Below are 25364 nucleotides of genomic sequence, written 5' to 3' on the forward strand. Positions count from 1 at the left end.
AAAAAATATTTAATAAATAAATTATTATTTACATTAATGTTAATAATTATAACTATTAAATTTAATATACCATAAAAAAAGTAAAAAAAACCAAATTAACTTAAATTAAAAATGCGAAATTTTTTTTAAAAGTAAGTTAAAAGTATAATTGGTTGAAAATTGGTGTGGCTAAAAAGGGTATAACGAGATAAACGAAAAAAATTTCGCATTACTGGTTTAAGCTTTACTGAGATAAAGCCCCGGGGGGTTGCCTCCTATATTTAGTATATTTAATGCAGGGATAAGAATAGCGTATGCCGTGTAGGCTAGGTTTACAAGCATCCAACGAATTGATCTTTCTGTAGTTTAAGTCCGGAATATTATGACATTTCGTTAAGGGGATTATGTTTACTTGAAATTCCCGTAAACGTTCTTCTAAGGAGGAGAGAAAATAGTAGAGCGGTACCTTTTCTAACCATATGCCGGTAGATGCACGGCGTCAACAACTTGAATGTAATATACCAAGCTAAAGCTGAATTTCTTACCCACTATCATCCTTGATAGTAATCTGTAAAGGTGGCAGTGCGTCAGCCTCCGCCGCGTTCTATGGTGATAAAATACGACTACAACAGAAGACTACATAGGATTTATCTATAGCGTGGGTTTCAATATGTAAGAAGCATATTGCCGTTGTCTATTAAAGGGGCGCAACCTTCTGATTCTCGGACGAGCCTGATGACCTTATAACTTGCTCTCTCAGTGCCAATAGGTTGAAGCACAGTTCTAAGACGGTTGTGTTTGGTTTCCATAATGTTGATTTCCAAAAGACTTGTTACTCTCGCAACAGGCCTCATCGCTGGTCTCCTGACCGAGTATGCCTCGGCTCAAAATGGTTGGCCAGCTCCCGAGGTTATGAAAGGCACAATTCCCAACAACCCTATCGCCCAGACATTAGACCCTGCCTTAATCCGGCGTCAATCTGACAATAAACTATTCCTATATACCACAGGCAAGAATGGCAGCGTCTGGACGGCCAGTTCTCTGTATGGCCCTTGGGCGCACGAAGGCACAGCGAAATTCCGCGAGTATGGCGGTGCCCCCTCGATACATCGCGTGGGTGACACGTACTACGTCTATATCAACAATCACGAATTCGACTATTCTACAGTTGGCGTGACAGATCCTGCCATACACACGTGGGCACACAACTCCAGTCTCCTTGTCGCTTCGTCCAAGACGCTCGAGATTGGTGACTGGGAGTGGCACGGGCGCCTTGAGATCGATTGGGCGAAGAGGTATAATATCCTCGACGCCGCTCTCCTAACTATCGACGACGGAGGGAATCGTCGGAACCTCCTCACATTTGGCTCGTACCAGCAGGGTCTCTTCCAGCTCCCACTAGCAGACCCGCCGATCAAGATCGCGGATGGTGCTAACAATAATATCAACCACCTCGCTAACAACAAGACGTCGGCATTTCCAAACGGTCCGACAGAGGCGGCTTACATCTTCGAATGGCAGGATTGGTACTACCTATTCTTCTCGTCTGGCCGATGCTGCAAGCAACCAGATGGCCACTGGGTCGATAGGGGCGACGTATACAAAGTCATGGTGTGCCGCTCTAAGCAACCGGGTACCGGCTACGTCGATGACAAAGGGGTCGACTGTGCTAACAACAGTGGCGGTAAGGAGATTTTGGGAACCCATAATAACATATGGGCTCCTGGCGGTCAAGGGGTCCTTGTCGACGACGAGGCCGGGGGGGCTATCATATACTATCACTACGGCAAGTACTTTTTCACGATTACTCTTTATATGACAACGAGGACATAAGCTAACCCAGTACGGTCTCAGTGCCATACGACGTTCAAAGCAAAACTCCTGCGAATGAGTTCCGCTTTGGTTGGAATAAGCTCGACTTCAGCTCTGGATGGCCTGCGGTTGTTAAGGGGTCCTGAAGTATTTAATTCTGTAGTTTATAGTATCACCATGTATGTCTCTGTGATGATATTCAGAGTATATTAATCTTCGCCTTAAAACCATAAAGCTACTAGAACCCCTGCCGTATATTGTTATGAAATTGAGCTGCTCATATGCCTTTGGGACCAACCTGAATATCCCATCCTTCAGCATCAGCATGGTTTAAGAGACTCGCTAAACAATCTGGAAACGACAAGGAGGCAAGGACTTGATCCTTTCCGTCATGTCTAATGATTTCTCGGAAATACCTGTGCGCGCAACAATCCGATGATTTTGCGTACCGTCTGGGCCAGGATTTTCTACGTCCCTGAGGACAAGGTAAACTGGTGCGCTATGTATCCAGCCCTGCTTGGTGATGAAGAACTCTTTTCCGGCAAGCTCGAGGTTCCGATTTTTATAAAGCTCTTTGATATCTCCTCCCAACCTATGATCCTCTTGTTGCAAAGTGAAGAGGTCTAGCCAGGAGCGAAACATGAGTGCCGTTTCTGAATTTCCTGTCATTAGGCTGTTTACGTAGTCCGATGGAACAGCCAAACCCAGTATTGACTGGCGTGTAAGATAGATACTAAGTAATGAATCTTTTCTTAAGCTTACAGCTTCTGCATAACCTCGTCCTTAATCATCTCTTCATCCTCGTCATCGTCACCCTCAAATAACCCGCGAGCCTCGAGATGAGCCACCTCGGCTTCGTCGATGGTCTGGTTGGCGTAAACATTGCGCACAGCAAAACTTCCGATCTCGAGGTCGCTGGGGGAGTCTAGCCTATTGTTAGATGCTTGAGATATCTAGATACAGCTTAATAAATGAATACTAAGAGTACATACAGATGGTGGCGCCACTACGAAGTTGATAGTATCCACCCTGTTCAACCTCTGGTTCCAGCTCGAGGTCACGCTTCACCGGCTTGTTGCCTTTAGTGAAAAAGTTGCCGTCGCTCTTGCAATTGGGTTTGCTAGCACACTATCATTTCCGGTTAACAAATTCGAAACTTGGGCTCGATTCTTAGGATTGTGCTATACCTAAGGATCGAAATTCCTCTTGACTTCTATGAAACAGAGCTCATAGTATTAGGCTAGGGGTTTACTTACGTATTTATAAGACTTCGCACCTTCGAAACTGAAGCTAAATTTACACGGGAATTTGATGCAGAGGTCCTTATTTCTCATGGCATTTTTCACTTATCCGCCCTGACCTGGTCATCCAATACACTAATTAGCACTTGGTATGGAGATATACATAAAGTCTTATATGTAGTTTTCTTACTGTTGTTATCAATCTTTGGAACGCAGCGGAAAATTTGTTTGCCCTCGTCGGCTTCCAGCGTTGAAGCTAAAGGAAACTCATCGCAGCCAGTCTTTTCTCACCTTCCAGTTATCCAACCAAGTACAATTCAGTGGAAGAAAACCAGGCAAAGACTGTGCATGTTGCAGGTATATTAAATGGGGTATTGCCTCTGATTTTATTGGACAGTCACAAGCTAACATTTCAGGCAAGGCACCTATATGCAGATGGCATGAATAACAATGAAAGGAATTGACAGAAAAATAATTAATAGAATGTTACACGACAGGTAAAGCCTCTTTCCCCCTCTCAATACAGATACAACCATACCATCATCCTCGAGGAGAAACCCTTTTCTTTTTCAAGCCAGAGGACATGTGCAATATCCTTAGTGGTATCGCATTATCGGAAGATGACTTAGATTACTTACACGAAACATATGATATGGATAGGGAGAGTGCCGGCGAGGCCGAGGACGAAGAGGTAGAAGAAGAAGATGCATGTAGAGATTTAGATTTAGATGAAGATGAAGAAGAAGATGATGATGATGACGAGTAATCTCAGGGCTATGGCGTAATAAGAAAGTGGCTTAGGAATCTAATCATCTACAAGTATAGGTACACAACGGAGTCTGATGGTACTTAATACTTCATATGCTGTTATATCTGTATAGTGAACGTTAGAAATAACTTCAAATACTTCTCAATATCTAATATTTATGGTAGTTAAGGTAAGATGTGGTAGATGCCTTAAGCGGGACGGAAGGCCTGGTAACAAAACAAAGTGCAGCTGTAGAGAGCGGCCGGTTAACATGCCGGTGGGCCGGGAGAGTATAAATCATAACCGGGTTGGATAGGATTAACAAAAACATCCACTCGATATTAGGGGTGAGCCCATTCCTTAAGCCGGGCGTCCAGATGGGACGTGAGCCCCTATCTAACCCTTGATTTCTAGGATTCGCCACTGTTTGCCATCAAGACGTGGGATATTACGCGAGGTATTCTGCCACGTGCTGACATTCATAGTGTATAACGCGCATTGATTGATGCGATATATACTTCTCAAAGCTCATGTTCGACTTAAGTTCCCATACATAGGTAGTAGCCCTAAGCAAAATCCTTTACCTAGCTCAACGACAAAATTTCCTAGAAATTTCCATCCTAGAAACCCTGCTTTTTGACCTGGGCCTGAGCATTGGCGATAGTCTGGGCGGCATTGGGGTCGACGAAACCGCAGCCCAACTTCCCGTTTTGAAGCGACGCAGCTTCTGCGGAGCAGACACCTAGGCCTGTGGTTTTAACTTGGGCACAGCATGCAGACGAGCAGTCCTAACCGTTTGGTGTTAAATTAGCGATCAAGAGAGCTATCGAAGCGTTGCTTCACGAATGCATAGAACCAGCACTTACAGCGTCGGAAGTGCAGCCACCGGTGATGAACTGTTGTCCGTTACCCTGGCCTACATCTTTAGCGCCGGCATTGTTAGGCGTAACTTGGGCCAAAGCTGCAACGGCGACTAAGAGGTATAAATGGTCAACATCTACGTAATTCAGACAGGGAACTTTAGTTATAACTTGACTTACGCGTCAGGAGTACAGCAATGTTGATGTGAACCATTTTGACGAGGTAGGGTATTAGAGTAAATTGGATATACAGTAGTTAATAGTTAAATGTAAACCAAGCGACGCCAGGTCGTAAGAACTATTTTATACAGTGAAGAAAAGAAGAAATGTTTATGTGCGAGATGGATTTCACGATTCTGGCATCTATTCATCCGGAACGTGTGTCTATTTGTAGTTTTTCTTCAGTTGAGTATTACACTGGTCTCATTCCAATTACCCATTAACGAACGGACGATAAACGTCAATCAAGCTCCTATACCAAACCCCCAAGGTAGATCAAACGCGCTTCGACTTGACATGTGGGGTCCGAGAAGAACTATGGTGATACTCCTGGGGCCGGAGACACGCCAGGCGAAAGTCGACGCGGCTCAACCTCGTAAGATGCGCTCTGACGTCCTTCAGCCGGAAGTGAGATCGGCACACCCCAGACTGACCAAGCCAATGGGTTCTCTGTGTGTTACTGCTATACTGCTCCGATCATCTGATGATCTGCGACGTGCTTTGGACGATGTAGTGGGTTCGGCAGATAACCTAGCCTAGGAATTGCGTTTCATATTTGTCCCATCAAACAACTCTTAGACGAACATGTCAACGCAAGAGTAGATCTATGCTCTACATAATAGACTTGGCGGTTAATGCTTCGCATCGTGTTACGCAATTGCCCCACTCCAATATTCGTGAGCTTAGAGGATAATGTATAGAGGTTTAAGTATAATATTGAATTCGCTATATCTCCGTTAACCTGTATTCTGTTAATATCTTATAATATTAATGCAGGGTTGACGACGTGTTACTTTAGTCCCTTAGGTAGCAAAGTAGTAATAACATATATCTACTTTCGAGTTACTAGAATATAGACGAATGATACCAACTTAGAAGCGAACGGGCAGCTGGGTATCTAGCTACCTGCTAGCAAAGACCTATTACCGGTAGGTTTTCAATACAATACCTAAACCAGCCTAAAGGAATTAAAATAGCTCATCGTTTTTAAACAGGAGCTAAGTACCTATCCAGATTCGTGATTGTACGGACCGTCTCCTTAAATTTACCTAGAGTGTTGTTACTCCAGCTTAGAACTTCTACAATGTGTACTATATCTTCATCGTTGTATATGGTATATCAAGACTCTTGTATCTTAGCAACTTACCGCAAACACTTGCGATGCTTTTATTCCATCTTCGGGAGTATACATACGCCATTTTTAAGACCACCGCACTTCGCAGCTGATATTAAAGGCCCATTGAACCCCTTGAGAGCGTGATTCGAATCTAAGGTTCTACAATGCCATTCGTATACCATTTGTTGAATATACGACCACTTCACTATACTGATTACCATCAACTCTCCTATATTTTATTAGTACTGCCACAATTTTCCCAGCTAATTAGATCTTTAAAATCGCCCCGCAGTTGGCAACTTTTTCTTTTGCTATTCTATCGCATAAAGTCTAAAACATATACAAATAAGATAGAAAGGTTATGCAAAATAAGCTTTATTTAATAATACTAATTATTAAAAGATTTATATAATAGTATAGTAGGTTAATTAATTTTACAAAAAATTCATCGGACGTGCCCTGAGGTGTGGCTAGTCAATCAGAAAGGCCAGACTTCTAAATATATGGCGTAAAAGGCACTCTTAAAGCTAGGCACTCCCCGTAAGCGCTTGCGCGAACGGGTAACGCAGCTAGTGCTCTCCATACTAGAGTAGCGCTTATTCTTGGTTATATTCTAAATCTCGGGATGATTACTCGCCTTGATTTCAAAGCAACGGTTACATTGGGCTGACATTGGTATTGGTAACCAGGCCGGTGTAATAGTCCCTTACCAATTTTATGAATAGTACCAGTGGAAATGCGGCAATAGGCCTTTAATGCGGGTGAGCTTGTTACTACCCGTCGGCTACATCATTGGCCCGTCCCAAGGGTTACGGACATCCCCTACGTACCGGACTTTGCGGACTTTATAAATACATCTCGGATGTATCTCAATTGAGAGTGCTTCATACTGTAGGAAGATAGTACCTCTTATAGACAACTACGTTCATGGTTTTCACCAAGATATCCTTAGCAGAATTACCCAGCCGCAGGCTAATATAACTGGTTTCGTTGATTTCTATATCCAAGGAACTAAAAATGGACTCGTCTGGATTATTTCGGGTGGATGGCATGGTGGCTGTCATCACCGGTGGTGGAAGTGGTAAGGCTCTAACACTTCCGATTCTTCTCTGATCTCATCTAATCTGTCTATAGGTATTGGACATGTTATGGCCAGGGCGTTCGCAGGGGCTGGAGCGAAGAAAGTCTACATTCTAGGACGACGACGGGAGACCCTCGAAACAGCCGCCACTGCACATCCCAGTATTATTCCTGTACAATGTGATATTTCGACCAAGGATTCCCTCCAATCCGCAGTCGACTTCATAACAAAAGACATCGGCTATGTGAACCTATTTATCGCCAACTCCGGTGCTCTCGGTCCACGGGCATCCTGGACCAAGGGAGCATCCATCTCAGAGCTTCGGAAGAATCTATTTGAAGAAACTTCCATGGAGGAGTTCAACAACACCTTCCACGTAAACGTGACTGGTACCATGTTCTCCATATTTGCATTTCTCGAGCTCTTAGATGCGGGTAACAAACGGGCCTTGAAAGGGGGATTCGGAGCTCCGATAAAGGAAAGTAGTGATGTTCCTTCAATCCAGGTATGAAAGTCTTGACAAACACCCATTTACATTTGCTAAGATACTCCTAGAGCCAGGTTATCATCACCAGTAGTATCTCGGGATTCAGTCGATCATTCATGTCTCCGCCTGCTTATGCGGGAAGCAAGTCAGCGCTTGTCCATCTCACCAAGCACGCAAGTACAGGTCTCAACGCGCACGGTATTAGAGTCAATGCACTTGCCCCAGGGCGTAAGTTTCTTAACCTTCTCAACCACCTCGACGACCCAAAGATTAATAGATCTATAGTGTTCCCTTCTGAGCTAGCAGCGAATTTGATTGGATCACGCGATCCAGCTACAGAGTCGGTCGACGACCCTAAATTTATTCCGGCTAGAAAATTCGGAAGTGATGATGAAATGGCTGGCGCTGTCCTCTATCTGGCCAGCAAGGCAGGTTCTTTCTGTAATGGATTCATCCTCGTTAATGATGGCGGAAAGCTATCGACCATGCCGGCCGATTATTGAAACCTGTAACGAAGTATTGCCGCGGCTCGCGTTTGTTCATCTGATTTTTCAAGGCCTGACTTCGACCAAGAGAACCCGACAGCTCATAGATGAGTTCCACGGAGTAGGCAAGTGTCGGCTTGTATTACTGTCTGGAGCTTAGACAGAGGGAACCGTTCACAAAGCTGGGGAAGCTGTACATAGTTTCTTCTGGTGGATAGTGAAGATAGCGACCGAAATAAACCTAGCATGAGACGCGAATCTAAACTGGGAAAGGTAGCACAGCAACCTGTACCTATCTGTAAACGCCAACGAAGCGAAGCAAATGATTTGATCCCGACAACAAAAGCCCACAAGCCAATACTGCTGTGTCAAGGACCCCAGAGTAACCAGAAGACCCTGCAACCCTTGGTGTAGCGACGATCTAGACCCTTGGTATACATACCGTACTACCGATGGGCAACTTATCGCAATCAAGACCTTCGTTCTCGTGGATGAGAGAATCAAGTGGGACATCATGTCCCTCGGCAATGGCCCAGCATGTGTCGCCTGGTTTGATCTTGTATGGACTGCTGTGCTCTCCGCAGGTAATCGGTTCGATGTGCTTAGTCGTACCGCTGATGATCCAAAAGATGAGGATCAGGAATAGACCAACCAACAAGAACCAATTGAGCAAGGGCATCATCTCATGTCGCCATGAAGTATGTGGTCCCTTCGAGGCTGTGTGCAGTGGCTCTGTCGCATCGTGTGCTTCTTCGTCACCGTAAGGTGCGTATGTTGTATTGACGCGATGGAGTTCACCGTACCGGTTACCGGGTGCGCTCTCCCAGATAGTGCCCTCGGCATCGCGGAATGTGTAGGTTTGGGTATCGGAATCGTAGCCAATACGTTGCATGCCCTCCGGGAGGCGTTCCTCGTCGGTATCGTACTGCGACCAGCGGCTCATTGTAACGTTCAAAGTGAAGACGAACTACGTTGAGAATAGACTTGAACTGGTGAAACGGGGTACTGAACTTTAGTATGATAATTTTAGAGCAAGCTAGGATTTAAGTAAACTAGAATAAGAGCGGTTTTGTTCAAGAAATAGGTTCGCTTAGAGGATGCGAAATGTACATAAAGTCAAGCCAACGTCGTAAGGTGTCACGCGGAAGAAACAGGAAGCATTTATTTAACTACCTCATACTATGTACATGTAGCAGCTAGGGCCTAGTAGCAGCTAAGCTTAGGTACGTTATTACGCAGAAAGCTGTTTCAAGGGAGACCCCTGAAACGTCTAATATCATGTACCTGCGTAGATAGGTACCTATTGTACATTGTGACGTGTATCGCTGCATGTGCTGTTGGAAACACGAGAGACGGCTAAAGAGATGGGTCTAGACATATGGTATGACGTCAAATGTGGCTGAGACTCACTCTCCTGAAGATCTTCTATACACAGTACACAGTACATACACATACACAGTACAGTAAAAGGTTACATATCGACATCACAGCACCTCTCTTGTACACATGATCGACAACAAGTCCACAATTATTATGTGTTTAGCTGGCAATCGGATACATCGAACGGGTCATGTAGAATCTTGAAAATTAGAAAATTAGAAAAATAGAGGTTTAAGCAGCCAAGCTGCAGTGTACATATTAGATAGGATATGTAAGATACCTACCTGCCTATCTGTCTGTCTGATATACAATTGAACTCGACAAATGATGCAAACGCTGTGGCAAATAACGCCGGGAATATGCCTGGGGGAAATATGTTACATATCCCATATTGGGATAGTGACTGGTAGAAGTAACCAATTAATCCATTCCCATGCTGCCAAAATCACTATATGCCGGTATACTAACATGCAACTTTTATACTTGGTTGCCGTTTTCTTGTACTTCGTCTGATGTTACCAAGTTCATCGTCCTCTTCGTTGTGCATTTCATCTTCGAGGCCTAGTTCAGGGCGTACTTTTCGAGGTCGGCCTCTCCCCCTCTTCTCCGGAGTCTCCTTCTCGGGAGTAGCTGTAGTAGTCACCGAAGGTAACTTTCGTCCGCGGATTCTCGCTTCGTCCTCCGCCGTTAAGAATCGATGGACTGTACGGTGATCTAGGACGCGCTCTTCTTTATCGTGTTTACCCTCTTTCTCAGTTTTAGGCCACTGGTAGCCGTATAACTTAGAGTGACGCTCGCATCGTGGACAGGAACTTCGCGTATAATAGGCATTGTACTGCACAAATGGCTCACTACACACAGTGCAATGTATCCAGGCGGTGTTAGGCTCAGAAAGTAGCACTGGGGTAAGAGTATAATCTCCTGGAGTTCGGGTACGAGATGGAGGCGTAGACTCCTCGGTTGCGTGGCTGACAGTTGGAATCTCGCTCTTTGGCGGTCTACCCCTAGGGCGACCTCGTTTGGGGCTAGGCTGTTTGGTTGAAATCGAGGACTCCGTCTCCTCAAGAGCGGGGGCAACGGCTTGCGTCGAGGTGGAGATGGGTGTAATAGCAACGATAGGGGCTGGAAGTACTACGATATCTGATGGCGGTTCCTCAACTTGGCTAGCTGGAGGGGTCAGTATAGCTCTATCGATTTGAACAATGCTCTCAACCATAGGTAATGGTGCGACAGCTATTGAGTCTTGGGCTTCAAGACTTGAAGGTGTGTAGGTGATCTCAGAAAGTGGAGATGCCTCCGAGTCTTCTTGTTTAAGAGAATCAGTTAATAATTTCGCAGGCGTCAGGGTCGGTGACTTTAAGATGGGCTCTTTAACATCTTCTTCGGGCGTTGTTGCATCCGTTAGAACCATATCTATACTCTCCCTTTCTGAAGAGTTGGTACTGGTTGAGCCCTCGTCGCTACTTTGTCTAGATAAGCTTAGAGGAGCTGGTATAGCCTCAACTTCATACTGCAACAACTTCAATTTTTTGTCAGGAGTAACCGGCGGTGATTGTAGCGACTCGAACTCGCGCTTCCGCTTTTGGCGTAAGATGCCCTGGGGTGCTGGAGACCCAAATGCAGATCCCATCTCAGAATCCCCTTTCAACGTCCTGGATCGGGTCTTTAAAATTCGGGGTCGGATATCCGGCGTGACGGAGGGGGTTCGGGATGCAGACGCGCAACTATCATCTCGCCTCCTATGACGTAACGAGTATCCCTCCGCAGTAGTTGCTTCAATGCTCTTCTTTAGGGCTACTGTACCATCGGCTGGTGCCCATCCGTTTACCAAGTTGTTTTCACATGTCCGGCATAAACATTCGCAATTGTCGGCTCCGAAATAGTTCTCAGAGTATGTGACGGTAATCTCGTCCCCTACTTCGATATCCCTTGCAGCAATGATCTCAATTCCAGCTTGACCAGTGATCATCAAACGCGCATTGGCTTCGCAGTCATGGTTTGCGAATCTCGCAGGTCCCATGAACAAGCTTGCGCACTTGTTCCTTGCACTAACTACGATACTGAAATCTTTCTTCCTCTTGGAGAGTTCCTTCTCTTCCTTCTCCGTGATCAAAACCTGGATACCCGACAAGTATTTGACTGGCTGACCCTTCTTGACAAACTTCCTCGCAGTCACCGCTGCTTCGTGAGTAACGATGGTATATCGATTTGTCGAGCTAACCTCGAAAGGACAGTCGGGCAGGTAGATTTGCATGTACCGACGAAGATGGGCGCGGAAGTCGGCCTTTTCTTTTGGAGTCCTGAGCGCATCATGAAATTTACGCAATCCGTCTGTCGCAAGTAATTTAGACTCAGCAATTTCGATATTAGGGTCGACAATAAGATGAGATTGGATAATCTTGGCGATTTCCTCTTCTTTTACACCTCGCGAAGGGTGATAAGACGGGCGGTTCTTGGGGATTGCGGTCCAGTAGTATGCCTAGAGAAGACGGTTAGTTCTTCCTTGTATTACAATGCACCATCGCTGTTAGAGATAGGTCTTTCCACTCACATGGTCGACAAGGGCATCTGTTAGTATATCATCGTACGATGATAATTGCGAGAGAGTAATCTGCTGCTTCTTCAATGCCGTAGATGAGTTGGGAGGCATTGCGACACGCAGCTTTACCCAGCCAGACCAAGGAGGAATTGCAATACAATAGTACGTATAAAGCCAAAACAAAAGCTCTAAAGGGACTACTGTGAAGTAATGTGCAGGATGTGCAGGATGTGCAGGACGTAATCCCCGGACAGGTGGATATTTACAAGTTTTCTCCGGCCCCAAGAAGTGTCTGACTTTTTCATGCAAGTAAGATGTGAGTAAGGTGGAAGGGTGACACCTAGTTGCAATGGGATGATTTTCTGGGCTGAAATGCAGTCAAGGGGGGGCCGAGTTGAAGTTGACAAGTGCCTCCGAGCGCCAGCGCATACGCTTATCAATGCCGTTTAGAGTTCTTGTCACAAGCCTTTCGAGCGAGAGGGATGGTATGGACAAGAAGGGCGAGTTTTATGATATATATTGTCATGCGAAAGTTGAGCCGGGGTAAGGGAATGAGAGAGGATGGGAAAGACGATGAAATGGGAGAAGAGGGTATATTGGCTTTTGACCACGGCAATTCTCATTGACATACGATGAGGAGAAACTATTGAAGTAGTCGTCGTTGAATATTAGAGGAAAACCAATTGGAATGATCTATTTGTGAGCTCGGGTCTAAAAACCAAAAAAAGAAACAAAGAGTAGTTCTAATTAATCCATCAGGAACCGTAGGTGAAGTGCCGCCCCCTGTTGAGCCGGCGCAAAAGTGAGAGCGCAAGAAAAGTGGGAAAAGAGGGTGGCAGGTCAACCAGCGTTAACCAGCGTCAACCAGCCCGGACCCCGGGGAGACCTCTGATGCAATCAGTCGATCAATTCGGGAGGGAAGTCACTAGCCAGATTAACAATACCAGGGGGTGTGCCACCTATCTAATCTAACTTATATAGGTAGCTTAGCCACCACATCCTATAAGCCTCATCTAATAGATGGTGGAACCATGTTGGATATACCAAAAATAAGCCACTTATTTACAGACGCCGGGGCCACTTAGAAAGATCATGAAAAGCCACTAACCAGATCTAGGGTCAGGACCTTAAGATAGTGACCAATAATATTTCATCTTGGCAAATTCAGCCTTAGATCATTTTGGTAGAGCCTCGAATTTTCGACCTCAAACAAACAAAATACTCAAGCACTTTAATACCTCGGCGTGCCACCGCATCGCATTATCTAGGATTGGAACCCGGTACCAAGGGTATCAGCCGGCCAAGATGATTCAACTCAAGGTATTATCAGACCATTTAAAAGCCCATGGTGTGTTCGTATATTAACTTCGAGGGAAATATAGACGATGCTTAACTGCATCGACAACTCGGGTGCCGCCATAGTCGAATGTGCCCTAGTAGTTGGCCAGAAAAGACACGCCACCATTGGTAGGTTCAGATCTCATACATCTCAATCAATCATCCCTCGAGGACCACCAGCCGCTAAACTAGATACGTCAGGTGACAGAATAGTGGCCATCGTCCAAAAGCAGCGCGGCGCAAGTGATGCTGGTATGGGTGCAGCCTCAGCAGCAAATAAAGTCAAGCGCGGCGATATCCGTCACGCTATCATTGTACGCACTAGGAAGCAGGTCCAGCGCCCTGATGGCAGCGTCGTCCGCTTCGACGACAACGCCTGCGTCCTTATCAACAAGGCCGGAGATCCTATCGGCACTCGCGTGAACGGCGTAGTAGGTGCCGAATTAAGGAGACGCGGATGGAGCAAGATCTTGAGTATGGCACCCGCACATGCGTAGGCGTGGGCGACATTATGAGAGGGGCTGTATCTACCTAATGCATTATAAGAATGCGGTCGGTATTAAAAGGCAAACCATATTTATGCCAACTGCAAGAGCCCTGGCGTTCTAGGATGAGTCAAGAGAATGAGCGTCAACACACCAGAAGTCATAAATATCATGTACTATATATACTAAGCACGCATATAATAGACGTTGACAAGACATACCAGCGTCGTACTAAATAGCTAGTACACGATATGAAAAGTCGCGCGTTATTCTCGCGATCCAGTTTACAAAATCCCCAAGTACTACATTACATCACGGAAACCCTAGTCATACCCGGCTCTTCACTTGGCAGCAGGTACAATATGTGGATGTGACCCTGTAACGGGAAATTAAAGTGTATTGATACCAAATCAGAGTGCAGTTTTCCTTGCCAGGGAAATTTCCTTAAGAAATTCCGCGGAATCGTTTCCAAACGCCGAGTCATGCAATACCGAAAATGGCCTTAATTGCCAGATGAAAGTCCCTGCATATGTGCTGCAACCTAACCTTCATGATCATAAACCATCATGATCTTCATTACTGAAAAATGTGACCACATTCGCAGCATACGTAGAAAAGTTTCTGTCGGAAGATAGTTAGATATTTAGTTCTCATCAATCCGCTACTTAAGACAGGGGAGAGCACTGACCATGCCGGTTTCCGCGCTTCGCTGCTGGGACTGGAAGAATACAGCTTCTTCATGCTTGCAAATGGGGCAAGTTTTGTTGGACCGCGGAAGCTAGATGCCAAGAAAACAAGGCGTTAGCACTAGGTTCCCCGAGAGAGAATATACAATGCATGCTCTCCAAAGCTGGGTGGCCGGTGCCGAAGAGAAATCCAGAGAATTGTGTGCATGCAATTGCCCGGCTGTCTGTCTGTTGGTCTGTCTGTTGCCCAAAATACGTGACAAATAGGAATAAACAAGACGTAGAAATGAGAATATAATCATCAAATCTAGAAAACAAGATCATTGCGATGCGATTTTTGTTGACTGGGCAGAAATGAGCTCAGAGTAAGGCATCCATATGTCACCATACTCCGGAGGATCTTCAAGGGCTTCGGGAGGATCGGCATCCAAGGCATCAAGTGACATAAGGAAGTTATTGCTAGAAATGTAATAGGCAAGACTGTCCTTATCTTGTGAGAGATTAGGAATCGCTGGTTCGCTACATGAAGCAAATTCGTCGGCCCAAGCAGCCTTTCCTTCATCATCCTGGGAGGCCCAGTAGCTAGAGAATCGTATGGAGTCCAAGGTTCTTGTAACGGCGTAATCCGGGTTGTGTCGAACGAAATGATTGTACTCGTCGACTGATGCAGGGTCTTTACACCGATCACAATGGAGGAGCGTCACGCCACATCTCAGACAGACAGCCAGGCTGCAATCGGTAGAAGTAGGGAGATGGGGGTGGGAATGGGGAGAAGCCTGGGTGGAAGAAGAAATATGATTACGAACCGTCGGGTCCGATCCCACGTCCTGGGTCACACCAGCTGTCTCGCCTGCCGCGCTGTTGATAATATTACGGAAGACACAGGAAGACGATGCCTCTTCGGTATATTGACACGTGCGACAGGTGAACTGAAGCTTATGGGCGTCTTCATCTTCTTTGGGGTACAGCATGTTGGAACACTCTGCGCAAAAACGGAAAGTGATCTGCTCCTGGTTGTTCTTGGGGGCGTCCCCGTCGTTGCTTGGCGCCGGCGACGACATGTTGCTGTGCAAGGTTCCTGATGAGTGGGATGCGACGAGACCTTGGGAATTGATGGTTGTCAAATACCTAGGTAGATGATGATTCCAGTGGGACAGTTTTATCCTTGATGAAATGAAGCTGCGCTTATGTATTTTATTGCAGTTTCGCTGTGGCCAAGATTGAAGATTACCTAAAGTTGTTCGTAATACGGCGTTGAAAATGTGAGATGAAATGTTGAAAGACCGATGCCGTTTGGTGGTTGTTTGTTAATCAAAGGTGGAAAGATCTTAGTCACTTCTTGTCAAGCTTTAAGTGACCGCTTAAGAATTAGGTTAGTGTATTCTAGATTCAGCAGTAATATTAGCGCTAACTTTTAATTGGTTTTGCGCAGGTGCGCAGTGAAGGTTCGGAACATCGGAGAAAGTATTCTTAACGATGACTAACATGGATGTGGCCCGAGCCCATGGTCAGTGTACCACCTGATTGGTAGGTTGGATAGTATGATTCAATGGCCCATACAGATTCTGTAGACCAATCACTTTTAGATTTATCCATTCACCACCCCGCGTTTCAAACTCATTCCATCGTCAGGTCAGCGTTGCCCCGCTCAACCGACAGTATCCTCGTGATCTTTCTTACCTAAGGTCAGGGAAAGGTACTTACGTATTCGACGCAATTCTTCCCTAGCAACTCACTACATTATCAACACACAACACCATAACGCCATCGTCATCGCCACTCGCTTTTTCATACATCTTGGGAAGGATAAAAAAGCAAAGCTTATATTGTCACTTCCTTAGATTTAATTGCCTTTTAAGCAAGCTTCAATTAATTAACAAGCTATAGCTTCAATTCTGAGCTTGAAAAGGCTTCCCTTGAGGTAAACATCAAAAAATTCGGCCACTCTTTCTTCTTGATCGACGCATACTCCGGACTGTAGTATACCCTTTCTCCAGCCTAGCTTAAACAGCTATTAAATAAATTATAAAAGCTGTTCATCAGCCAAATAGTAGTCTTCGTATCACACCGCCAGCATGGTAAGTTAGCCTCGAGCTCGCCAGAGGGATTAGAGTTGCAAATCTGTTCTACCCATTCATTCATTCTTTCATCTTCATATTAAAACAGCCACTAACGTTTCCTGCGGTCAGGATGACTCGGGATTACCACCTAACTGGGAGGTGCGCCACAGCAACTCCAAGAACCTTCCATACTATTTCAACGCGAGCGAGAAAATCTCGCGCTGGGAGCCGCCTGCTGGGACCGATACCGAGAAGTTGAAACAATATATGGCGATCCACCATTCTACTTCGTCTCAGATGGCTCCCGTCAGCCACCCAGAGGGCAAAATCCGTGCCGCCCACCTACTAGTCAAACACCGCGACAGCCGACGACCTGCGAGCTGGCGCGAGAGCAAGATTACCCGAACCAAGGAGGAAGCAATGGCTATTATCAAGGGTCATGAGCAGAAGATCAAGAGTGGAACCGTGTCTCTTGGAGAGATCGCCATGACTGAAAGCGACTGCAGTTCGGCCAGAAAGAGGGGAGATTTAGGATACTTCGGTAAGGGAGACATGCAAAAGGAATTTGAAGAGGCTGCTTTCGCACTACAACCTGGCCAGATGAGTGGTGTTGTAGAAACCGCAAGTGGGCTGCATCTAATCGAAAGGTTAGTTTAAGTCCCTGTGTATTCTTAGGGGTGAGAAGTCTTGCTACTCACGCGCATGGCTGCCTCTATATGAGGTTCACCGAACATGATGTTAAGCCACTGCTTAGAATTTCATAATTCTTTAGCCTAGAACAGAGAGGCACATCAAGAACAGCTCGATTCTATATACTAAAAATTACCATGTGATGTGACGCTTCTGTGCAGCTCAATGAGCCTTTCTCCCCCAATACCTCACATAGTTCTATGCCAGGAACCGATTCCAAGTAGATATCCTGAATTCTTTTATAGATCTTGTTATATTTAGTTATATTATTTAGAAGTTGCCGTATATGCCATGGCTAGCTCCTTTTATTCGTCCTATTCCAGTTTGGTTACACGCCCTACCCCTTTTATATTTCTTAACATCAACCTACACTTGATGAAAGGTAGACATGCTGTATTATATTTATTTCTATCAACAGGTAATTATATAGTCGAGGCCCTCATTAAGAATTACGTTAAAGTTACAACTTATTCGATTACTATGTTAGCCTATGATTCAAAGTGAGAAGTACAAGTCTTCCGAGTCATGGCTCATTTCGGCCTGTAAGCCATATCGAGCTCGTCGTGATTTCTGAGAGATAAGTAACATGGGTACATCTAAAAGCAATAGGAACCATAGTAATAATATATTTACATATGCGATGTTACATTCCAAAGGACTGGATGTCACTAGGGAGGTAAGTGAGCCGAGTATGATTTTTCCTCTACGGATTCGGTATTGCTACCATGTTAGAGGTCTCCACATTCCTCTGCATATTGATGGCTTCAGCTTCTAGTACTACGGTTACTATAGTGCCCCTCAATGGTGATGTAGACTGATCTACACTAGATACAAATTATGACCCAGCAGGACGGACCGATGTAGACTGAGATGCGTTCGACGAAGGGGCATGACTTTCTCTCAATATCTTCTAGAAGGCAATAGAAGCCAGGAACTTATGGGACGCGCCGTGCCGTGCGACGTTGCGAGGACCCGAGATAGCGCCTGCGTTGGTACCTAAGGTATGTGTGCGCCGTGGGAACGACGATATGGTAGTTTTACAGGATTTCATCTCGCACCGGATCGTGATTCAGCTAGCAAGATACCGAATCTCAATCGCGATCCCAATTACGGTCCGAGTTCACATCTCTCTTGTCGGTATCCGGCGTAGGGCGGCTAAGGGGCAAGCCAATTTTCTAATGCTAGTAGGATAGTCGGTTGAACAATCACGATCCCGTTGGGAGTACGGTTACGACTATGATATCATTGCGTGAGAATAAGCTACAAGGAATATTAATGTATATTTGTAAACCTTCCGAGAAGAAAAGTTTGACTCGTGGCATGCTCCTATTCCCCATCCATGTCTATCGAAACATATGTAGTGGTATCATTCGCTATGCCCGAAATCTCTATGCAACGTGATGTCGTCTCATATCTCATATATCTTCGTAATCGCTAACTAGGGACTCTAAAATATGGCATTTGCCTCATCTCGATGCTAGAGATACAATAATCTCCGAGACACTAGGGACCGCCGTAAGTGCTACCGTCATGGCCCCAAACACCGTCATTGACAATGCGGAATATGCTGTAGCTCTCGAATCCCGCTCTATCAGATGCGCTGTGCCCATCGCTGCTGCGTTGATGCCTACAGTCACACCGACTGCGATCACCTCATTGTCGGTCCTAGTAATCTGCTTTTGCATGTCTTTCTCGTTCCACATATCCGTAGACCCTGTAGTTTCCGTGTAACTACTGTTATTGGAGTCGCTAGATTTCAGCTGGCGCTCCTGGTCATTAATCCGCAGGAGTGAGAAAAGCCAATCTCCGCCCATCTGGAAAATGATCCCGCCAAAAATAACAAGTGCACTCATGAGCGTAGTGCTACCGCCCAAGCTTTCAATCGCCGGCACCCCAAGAGCAATAGTAACAGATCGGGCGGCAAAGGCTAGGGCGTCGGCGGGCTGTAATCCCAATGCGCGGGCGAGCATAACGTTGAGGGAGACGTTCGCCACGGCAAGTAATGCGCATGTGGCTAACACTGTGTATACACTTTCCCATAGCTCTTTTCGGTACTCGAACATCTTGAACCCCATACAGACGATGCCAGCATCCAAGACCGGTCCAGATAGGTCACCAGCACCAATGTTATTTGATATCCTCCCGCCCTTTACAATCGTAACTATGCCTTCCGCCAAAGTCTGATGACAGTGAAATTCGGTGATAGTGACATCGATACTTTGTCCTCTATATCCTGTCTTAATCCAGAGATAAGCTGTTCCAATTGCCCAAGTCACGAGCACCGGATTCGCAGCCATGACCATTACCGATCTTAGGTACGGAAACCTTAGTAGACGGTATGAACTCTTTAATGACCTCTGAAACTGGACGGATAAAATCCAGAATAGGATGAAGCATAGAACCTCAAATGGTGCCTCGTACCTAGTCGTGAAATATACCGGAACCCCGACAACGGCAAGTAGAAAGATGCAAATCCATAGCGGACCTGTGCGTACGATCTGTTCTATAAGTTGCGAGACTGGACCTCCTTTCACCGCTTCGGCCAAAATAAGAGACCTCTCGTTCGATATAGCCACACTTAGCCGAGACAATTGAGATATCCGCTTAGCACTCCTATCTGTTGGCGGAGCCGGCCATGCTGCGGAGGGGCTAGGCCAGCATTTAGGGCGGCTTTCGACGTCGGAAATTTTCTCTCGTACACCTCGTAGTCGCTGTTCTAGCTTGGAACTCCCGAAAGCAACCAAGTATGTGCTAATATAGCCTGCAAGGGTGGTAATGACTAGTTTTAGTTAGTTAAGTTCTTCAGGGGGCAATGCTATCTGGCAACTTACAAAAAGCCCCGGCAATCCTAGGGACGTCTATGACATTGGATATGTGGTCTCTGTTGAGCATTATGAAGGATGCTACAAACCCGAAAGACATGTGCCGGCCAAGGAAGTCAGTCGGCCCGCGTAGATGCTTGGAGTATAGCTTCTCAGTTCCCCCATGAATGTAGTTAGCGGTGAGGAGGAGGAGAGAGAAGAGAAGCATCACCAGGATAGAGGCGGGGAGGTTTATGGAGTAGAGATCAAGGGTGATCTGGATAGGAACAACCAGAACCTGGTTCAATCCAATAAACGCCAGCCCTATCCCGGCATCCCGGTATCTTTTGGCTGTTGCTGGTTTATGTAGAGCCCTACATAACTGTTGGATGACTGAATTCATGGTCTAGTTTGTTCAGGTACGAAGAGTATGAAGTACAAGGGGCCTCCGGGATGGAAAGACATACAGCGGGGTAGAGATGAGTTCTAGAAGATTATATGTCTTGAAGTAATAAAGAGATCGAAAAGACTGTTTGGGAACAACTAGGATATATACTAGATACAGTTCGTTTGACGGAAGATTCTGTGACTCGGAGAGCGGGTATTCAACGTAGACTAGCCAGATCAAAGTTACTTATGTTTCCACGGCCGAAACGCATGGCAGATTCATAATTGCACAAGCCCCTGGGAAGTATCCGAAGAGCACAGAGGAATTGAGGTCAATCGCAACCATGCTAGGATGGCATGGAGATACGGTTCCATGACGTCTCACGTATCTAGCCAGGCAAGTGGGCAAGTGGGCAACCGGGCGGGTCCCAGTAGGTACAACGACGACGAGAATGGGATACAGACTCATGAGCACAAGCCAAAAAAGGACGGCTCAGTCACAGCAGCATTGCCCAATGTTAATCTGCATTTGCTACCATTGCTGAAGTATTGAATGTCGGTACATTCGGCCGCTGTCACTTTGACATGGTGACGGGGAGGGATAGCGGAAACGGGTTGCCACATGCGCATGCAAACGCATGGCCGGTGTCTAAACAGATCGTTGGGACGTCCCATCCTGACAAGGAATTAGATCTTATATCATGTACGTTTAGGTAGTTTGCAATCTTCTAGATCTGACACTACTATTACTTGAGATTATCCAGAGAGAGTAGGACTTATCCGAAAGCAGGCCTTGGGCTAACCTGTGAAGAGGTTGTGAAGAGGTTTAAGGAAGAGTAACAGTGCACTTTGGGACCAGACTTCAGGAAAGGCCATGATAAAGAAGAGCTCGTGTCCCATGTCCCATTTTAGGAAATGAATGGTTGACCGCTGGACTTAAGGTGGTACAGTTTGGAGGCGGACCATTCAGGACCCTTTGCTTGCAAACACAGCGTATGAGACAAGCGCAGCGATGCGAACCGTTCTGGGCGTTGACGCGACAAAGTCAGAAGAACTCTGTCAATCTGGACTTGTTCATCTTCGAGCATAAGTGAATCCGTATCATTCCGACGGCGCTACCATTGAAGCATCGTGACTGATGTTGCTGTACGTCCTTGTCTGTCTACCTCTGAACAGACGGACATGGCATATCGTCTCTATTTTGTTACAGAAACACGATGCATGGTAACTATGACCAACAGCCTTGCGGACGTCATTTGCAGTGATTCGGTAGTCATGCATATAAGGGTTCACTGAAGACCCCTTCACTGAAGACCCCGAATATCATGTCTTTCTCAGAATCATGGCTAACGTTGCCCACGTGTACCTAAGTATGGCTTGTCTCTAATTTTCGTACCTGGAACTTCAATGCTGCAAGTCCAGGTTGTCCAGCGGCTGGTTGCGGCTCTGGTCTAGAAGGACCCTTGTCTTAAAAGACCTCCCAATTGCCGTTTGACCATTGGCTTTTGACGTCGTGAAGGAATCCCTCTAAGCTTTTGCCGAAGCTTGATTTAAGTATACAAGCGTACAATAAGGTAAAAGAGAAGTGATACCTTAAGTATATTAAAGCAAGTCGAAATAAGAACTTGACTATTTCTTCTAAGAACTTGAGTGATTGAAATCTTCCATCTTTGTTGATTGTTGATAAGAACTTGCAATGCAATTAACGTAACTAATGCCAAGCCAAAATGCATTTGTATGAAGATATGTACCTAAGGTATTTATAATAGCTATGATTATGCAGTTGTGGGGCATTTCAAATTCTACAAAGTACGAAGTACAAAGTACAGGTCAAATGTAAACAAAAGTCCCCAATATTTTCGCGTCTACTTCGTACCGTACATACAATGTTATCTCGGATATCGTGAAACAAGCCACAAGTTATTGGACTGAATCAGTGCGCCAATGCAACAAGCTTATCCCCTCCCCTTTACATACTATATCCTAGCTTACATGAAGCTATAAGCGGCTAAATAATTCTTCAGAAGTTACAATGCTACTCACCTACTCATAATAATCCCTTCGACTCAAGCTGGCTTCCTAGTTTAGATCAACCTTCTCAACGGAAGCGGTCAAACTTGCCATACATCAACTCCATAAGCTTCATGTCACAACCTATTTAGCCTACGGCTAGACTTATCTAGCCCAAGACCGCCTTTTCATACTAGCAAATGAGGATATCACAATTTTCAGAGTCAAGGATTCATGCTCAATCTTTGAAGTTGTCTAGGCCGTTCTAGATTCGATATCGTGCCATTGCCGCGCTGCGTACCGGCTACAGTTTCCAATATCGCTGATTTACGAGCGGGGGGTCACCGGATTGTCCGCGGCACCGATTCCATCCACCGGAACGAGCCAACATCACAGGTCAGTATGTCATCTTGTAGCCGGAGTCTACTACTCTATACAGCCATCTTAACATCATCTCATTCTATCTATAAGAAACACTGATGGGTTTTTAGCCATATCGCCTTACTTTTTCAATAATACGAGGACTAAACTATTCAACTACACCGCACTAGGTCTTTTGAATCAGTGCCCGTTCATTTGGCGTTCGACCCCTTCTGCCCCTTTTGCCCCTTTTGCCCCTTTTGCCCCCTTTCTCTCCTGTACTACCTGCATCTCGTACTATAGCTGCATATGATGTCTGACAGTTGATATCTCGTAGATAGTCTACTTTGCCATATTTCAAGATGGCTAGTCTTTCGGCCCTGTCGGAGACCGAGATGCGTCTCTTCAATCAAGTCTGCGGGGCTGTAAATGCCACGAACGAAAGTCAAAAGGACCTACTCAAGTCGTTTATCTGTAACGAGTTATCTCCTGAATGGGCCCGCTTAGTGTCATTAGCTGAATCAAACGGTCCGTTGAGTGTGCTGTCGGAGGACGAGTTGAAGTAGTACGTCAGACCACTTTCATCTGATATACATTAGGCATCTATTGTTAACATACATCGCAGTCTAAACTCTCTTCAATCAGCTAGTCGTGGCCACCGATCAACTCAATCCCGTGGGGATGTGGACATATTTTCCGAGATGCCATTTAGTCAGAAGACTATTGATCATAACATGGTTAAGGCTGCTCTTCATGACATTAACCAGTATAATAATGTCCTTGAAAAACTTCTGGTGAAGTACAAAGATTATGTTCGCCGTAGCATTGCTAATTTACAACGACCTCCAGAAACCAATGATGAAGTATCTATGGTAAAGCAGAAGATCTCTGCTCTGTCTCGCAGAAAGGATTTACTCAAATCAAAGGTATATACTAATTCCAAAGGTTGAATAGTTCCTGATACTAATATTAGAAAGATCCACACCCTAGAAGATAAAATCAGCCACCATACGAATCAACTTGAAGAGATCAGCCAAAGCAAGTCCACCTCGGTAGAGACAGATAGCAATGAAAGGTTAAAATCCGTTGCCCCAAAGCAAGTTTTCGAAACCACCATTGTATCCTATGATCATATCCTTGGTAGATTAAATGCCCTATATTGCGAGTTAGGCGACGATGTTATCGATGAGGATGCGATTCTTCGGACAGCCAGACGCCATGCCAATCAGTTAAGCATATTCCGTATCTTCAATTCTACGCTGCTACTAACTAGACGATAGGATTGTTTTATCGCTAGCTACAAAATGCCGCGCATCCTTAGATACTGTTTTTCTGGAGACTTCTTCTACTCCTAATAAACGCGTTTCTTTCGCGCCTGGCAATGCGCAGGCCATCAATGATGAGCGTGACGATGTATATGCCGAAATACAATCTCTGTGGGATGAGATGGTGCCGCTTGCGCATATGGTGGTAGAGAAAGAATTTCTCAAGCCCATCTTGGGGAAGGTCGAAACGTGCTCTGAGCGTCAGACTGTACGTGATGCAACCGTTTCTCGCTATGTAAGTTGGTATTTCAGTTTCCAACACTTAAACTTATAACTGACTCGATATAGACGTCTGCTATTCTTGGTTTCATGAATGAACGCCTCCGTCTCCTAGCAGATCGTATTAAGATGTTAGCTTACCATCACCAATCCCTTCTCAGCACGTTTACCCATATAAACACACCAGAGTTGGACGTAACTAAAAGACTGGCCAAGAATCCCCCTTCAGACCAAAAAAAGGGAAGCAGCAAAGTAAAGGACCGCACATTGCTTGAGAATATTCGGCGTCAGATGGAACTCTACGGCTCCGTCCCGATAGACGTTGATAAAGCTAATGCGCTCACTCCACACAAGCAAATTAGAAAGCTTGATCACTATGTCACCTCGCGACAGAAGAAGGGCGATGATCTCTCAAAAAATATACACCAGTTCTTCGAGAAAGCCGCCAAGGCTGAGCTTACGGATGCAGAACTCGGATCCCAACTCCTCCTAGACTCCATAATAGCTGATAGCGCCGCCGCCAGCTCTCAAATGGGTGGACATGTCTATGAGGATCAACAAGTTGAGGACTCAGTTGCTACACTGAAATCCCAAGCTGAGGAAATCCAAACGGTCTTTAGACAACTTCGACAGGATGCAGCTGATCCCCCGATCTCGGCTCCTGACTTTATCGCATATGCTCACAGTCAGGCAGCGAAACAACTCTCCTACAAGGGTGGTGAAGGCAGTTCTCTCGCTAAGGACCAAGAACAATGTCCTAAATTCGCAGCTCTCATCCACGACTGGGGCGATTCGGTAAATTTTGCCCACTAGGTCTTCCGATGATCTGAGAATGGAAAAGTCCATTTGAGGTGCCAGGACTCTTAACTCGTGTTAGCTCTTCAATACACGATCGCGACTTGGGGTTTTACAAAGCCTCGGCCTATATTAGGTACGTATACCAGAGTATCTAAATTATAACAAGATTAGTAAGTCCTTGTGCGCTACAATCCTAAAGAACCCCCTATTGTCGTATTGAAAGCACATGGTCACAACTAGACGTTAAGAGTCGTGTA

At 45.6% G+C, this 25364-nt stretch overlaps 12 protein-coding genes across 12 annotated transcripts; 6 read left to right on the plus strand and 6 right to left on the minus strand.

Annotated features, from left to right (window-relative positions):
- Window positions 1–334: 334 nt before the first annotated feature.
- F4817DRAFT_338596 (glycoside hydrolase family 43 protein) lies at window positions 335–2034 on the plus strand. The gene is made up of 2 exons (XM_049303443.1): window positions 335–1765; window positions 1834–2034. The coding sequence occupies exons 1-2, from the start codon at window positions 790–792 to the stop codon at window positions 1935–1937; spliced, it is 1080 nt and encodes a 359-aa protein (XP_049158576.1). The 5' UTR covers window positions 335–789; the 3' UTR covers window positions 1938–2034.
- Window positions 2035–2133: 99 nt separating this feature from the next.
- Window positions 2134–3125, minus strand: F4817DRAFT_316247 (uncharacterized protein; the record flags this gene model as incomplete). Its single annotated transcript, XM_049300648.1, has 4 exons — window positions 2134–2464; window positions 2554–2716; window positions 2784–2919; window positions 3048–3125. 4 exons carry the CDS (start codon window positions 3123–3125, stop codon window positions 2134–2136), a joined length of 708 nt encoding a protein of 235 aa, XP_049158577.1.
- A 490-nt stretch (window positions 3126–3615) lies between these two features.
- Window positions 3616–3885, plus strand: F4817DRAFT_316248 (uncharacterized protein; the record flags this gene model as incomplete). The annotated part of the gene is made up of 2 exons (XM_049300649.1): window positions 3616–3794; window positions 3858–3885. 2 exons carry the CDS (start codon window positions 3616–3618, stop codon window positions 3883–3885), a joined length of 207 nt encoding a protein of 68 aa, XP_049158578.1.
- Window positions 3886–4257: 372 nt separating this feature from the next.
- Window positions 4258–4988, minus strand: F4817DRAFT_117519 (uncharacterized protein). The gene is made up of 3 exons (XM_049297570.1): window positions 4821–4988; window positions 4647–4753; window positions 4258–4568 (listed from the first exon to the last, which is right to left on the minus strand). Exons 1-3 carry the CDS (start codon window positions 4852–4854, stop codon window positions 4401–4403), a joined length of 309 nt encoding a protein of 102 aa, XP_049158579.1. The 5' UTR covers window positions 4855–4988; the 3' UTR covers window positions 4258–4400.
- Window positions 4989–6820: 1832 nt separating this feature from the next.
- Window positions 6821–8249, plus strand: F4817DRAFT_117540 (NAD(P)-binding protein). Its single transcript, XM_049297572.1, has 4 exons — window positions 6821–7057; window positions 7111–7562; window positions 7613–7772; window positions 7830–8249. The coding sequence occupies exons 1-4, from the start codon at window positions 6994–6996 to the stop codon at window positions 8045–8047; spliced, it is 894 nt and encodes a 297-aa protein (XP_049158580.1). The 5' UTR covers window positions 6821–6993; the 3' UTR covers window positions 8048–8249.
- F4817DRAFT_117532 (carbohydrate-binding module family 50 protein) lies at window positions 8250–9229 on the minus strand. The gene has a single exon (XM_049297571.1). The coding sequence runs from the start codon at window positions 8970–8972 to the stop codon at window positions 8451–8453; it is 522 nt and encodes a 173-aa protein (XP_049158581.1). The 5' UTR covers window positions 8973–9229; the 3' UTR covers window positions 8250–8450.
- A 448-nt stretch (window positions 9230–9677) lies between these two features.
- F4817DRAFT_117551 (uncharacterized protein) lies at window positions 9678–12232 on the minus strand. Its single transcript, XM_049297573.1, has 2 exons — window positions 11961–12232; window positions 9678–11888 (listed from the first exon to the last, which is right to left on the minus strand). The coding sequence occupies exons 1-2, from the start codon at window positions 12057–12059 to the stop codon at window positions 9873–9875; spliced, it is 2115 nt and encodes a 704-aa protein (XP_049158582.1). The 5' UTR covers window positions 12060–12232; the 3' UTR covers window positions 9678–9872.
- Window positions 12233–13027: 795 nt separating this feature from the next.
- On the plus strand, window positions 13028–14065 carry F4817DRAFT_117555 (50S ribosomal protein L14). The gene is made up of 3 exons (XM_049297574.1): window positions 13028–13268; window positions 13331–13415; window positions 13488–14065. The coding sequence occupies exons 1-3, from the start codon at window positions 13254–13256 to the stop codon at window positions 13781–13783; spliced, it is 396 nt and encodes a 131-aa protein (XP_049158583.1). The 5' UTR covers window positions 13028–13253; the 3' UTR covers window positions 13784–14065.
- Window positions 14066–14549: 484 nt separating this feature from the next.
- F4817DRAFT_117566 (uncharacterized protein) lies at window positions 14550–15869 on the minus strand. Its single transcript, XM_049297575.1, has 2 exons — window positions 15586–15869; window positions 14550–15522 (listed from the first exon to the last, which is right to left on the minus strand). Exon 2 carries the CDS (start codon window positions 15516–15518, stop codon window positions 14778–14780), a length of 741 nt encoding a protein of 246 aa, XP_049158584.1. The 5' UTR covers window positions 15519–15522; window positions 15586–15869; the 3' UTR covers window positions 14550–14777.
- A 181-nt stretch (window positions 15870–16050) lies between these two features.
- Window positions 16051–17467, plus strand: F4817DRAFT_338605 (rotamase-domain-containing protein). Its single transcript, XM_049303444.1, has 2 exons — window positions 16051–16535; window positions 16647–17467. Exons 1-2 carry the CDS (start codon window positions 16533–16535, stop codon window positions 17172–17174), a joined length of 531 nt encoding a protein of 176 aa, XP_049158585.1. The 5' UTR covers window positions 16051–16532; the 3' UTR covers window positions 17175–17467.
- Window positions 17468–18640: 1173 nt separating this feature from the next.
- Window positions 18641–20526, minus strand: F4817DRAFT_117645 (uncharacterized protein). The gene is made up of 2 exons (XM_049297576.1): window positions 20039–20526; window positions 18641–19986 (listed from the first exon to the last, which is right to left on the minus strand). Exons 1-2 carry the CDS (start codon window positions 20409–20411, stop codon window positions 18674–18676), a joined length of 1686 nt encoding a protein of 561 aa, XP_049158586.1. The 5' UTR covers window positions 20412–20526; the 3' UTR covers window positions 18641–18673.
- A 2601-nt stretch (window positions 20527–23127) lies between these two features.
- Window positions 23128–25122, plus strand: F4817DRAFT_358995 (uncharacterized protein; the record flags this gene model as incomplete). The annotated part of the gene is made up of 5 exons (XM_049306095.1): window positions 23128–23330; window positions 23391–23691; window positions 23743–23993; window positions 24046–24325; window positions 24379–25122. The coding sequence occupies 5 exons, from the start codon at window positions 23128–23130 to the stop codon at window positions 25120–25122; spliced, it is 1779 nt and encodes a 592-aa protein (XP_049158587.1).
- Between the last annotated feature and the right edge of the window lie 242 nt (window positions 25123–25364).

This window comes from Daldinia loculata, assembly GCF_022478755.1.
Source record: "Daldinia loculata strain CBS 113971 unplaced genomic scaffold F4817scaffold_27, whole genome shotgun sequence".
Lineage (NCBI taxonomy): Eukaryota > Fungi > Ascomycota > Sordariomycetes > Xylariales > Hypoxylaceae > Daldinia > Daldinia loculata.

Excerpts from the sequence above, each read along its gene's own strand:
- F4817DRAFT_338596 (XM_049303443.1), top strand. The coding sequence starts at position 790 with ATGTTGATTTCCAAAAGACTTGTTACTCTCGCAACAGGCCTCATCGCT. Across the intron at positions 1,766-1,833 it reads TATCATATACTATCACTACG|TGCCATACGACGTTCAAAGC; the intron begins GCAAGTACTTTT and ends GTACGGTCTCAG.
- F4817DRAFT_117519 (XM_049297570.1), bottom strand. The coding sequence starts at position 4,854 with ATGGTTCACATCAACATTGCTGTACTCCTGACGC. Across the intron at positions 4,754-4,820 it reads CATTGCTGTACTCCTGACGC|TCGCCGTTGCAGCTTTGGCC; the intron begins GTAAGTCAAGTT and ends TATACCTCTTAG. Across the intron at positions 4,569-4,646 it reads GTGGCTGCACTTCCGACGCT|GACTGCTCGTCTGCATGCTG; the intron begins GTAAGTGCTGGT and ends CCAAACGGTTAG.
- F4817DRAFT_117540 (XM_049297572.1), top strand. The coding sequence starts at position 6,994 with ATGGACTCGTCTGGATTATTTCGGGTGGATGGCATGGTGGCTGTCATC. Across the intron at positions 7,058-7,110 it reads CATCACCGGTGGTGGAAGTG|GTATTGGACATGTTATGGCC; the intron begins GTAAGGCTCTAA and ends ATCTGTCTATAG. Across the intron at positions 7,563-7,612 it reads GTGATGTTCCTTCAATCCAG|AGCCAGGTTATCATCACCAG; the intron begins GTATGAAAGTCT and ends AGATACTCCTAG.
- F4817DRAFT_117532 (XM_049297571.1), bottom strand. The coding sequence starts at position 8,972 with ATGAGCCGCTGGTCGCAGTACGATACCGACGAGGAACGCCTCCCGGAG.
- F4817DRAFT_117551 (XM_049297573.1), bottom strand. The coding sequence starts at position 12,059 with ATGCCTCCCAACTCATCTACGGCATTGAAGAAGCAGCAGATTACTCTC. Across the intron at positions 11,889-11,960 it reads CAGATGCCCTTGTCGACCAT|GCATACTACTGGACCGCAAT; the intron begins GTGAGTGGAAAG and ends CGTCTTCTCTAG.
- F4817DRAFT_117555 (XM_049297574.1), top strand. Across the intron at positions 13,416-13,487 it reads GAAAAGACACGCCACCATTG|GTGACAGAATAGTGGCCATC; the intron begins GTAGGTTCAGAT and ends TAGATACGTCAG.
- F4817DRAFT_117566 (XM_049297575.1), bottom strand. The coding sequence starts at position 15,518 with ATGTCGTCGCCGGCGCCAAGCAACGACGGGGACGCCCCCAAGAACAAC.
- F4817DRAFT_117645 (XM_049297576.1), bottom strand. The coding sequence starts at position 20,411 with ATGAATTCAGTCATCCAACAGTTATGTAGGGCTCTACATAAACCAGCA. Across the intron at positions 19,987-20,038 it reads TAGGATTGCCGGGGCTTTTT|TCATTACCACCCTTGCAGGC; the intron begins GTAAGTTGCCAG and ends AACTAAAACTAG.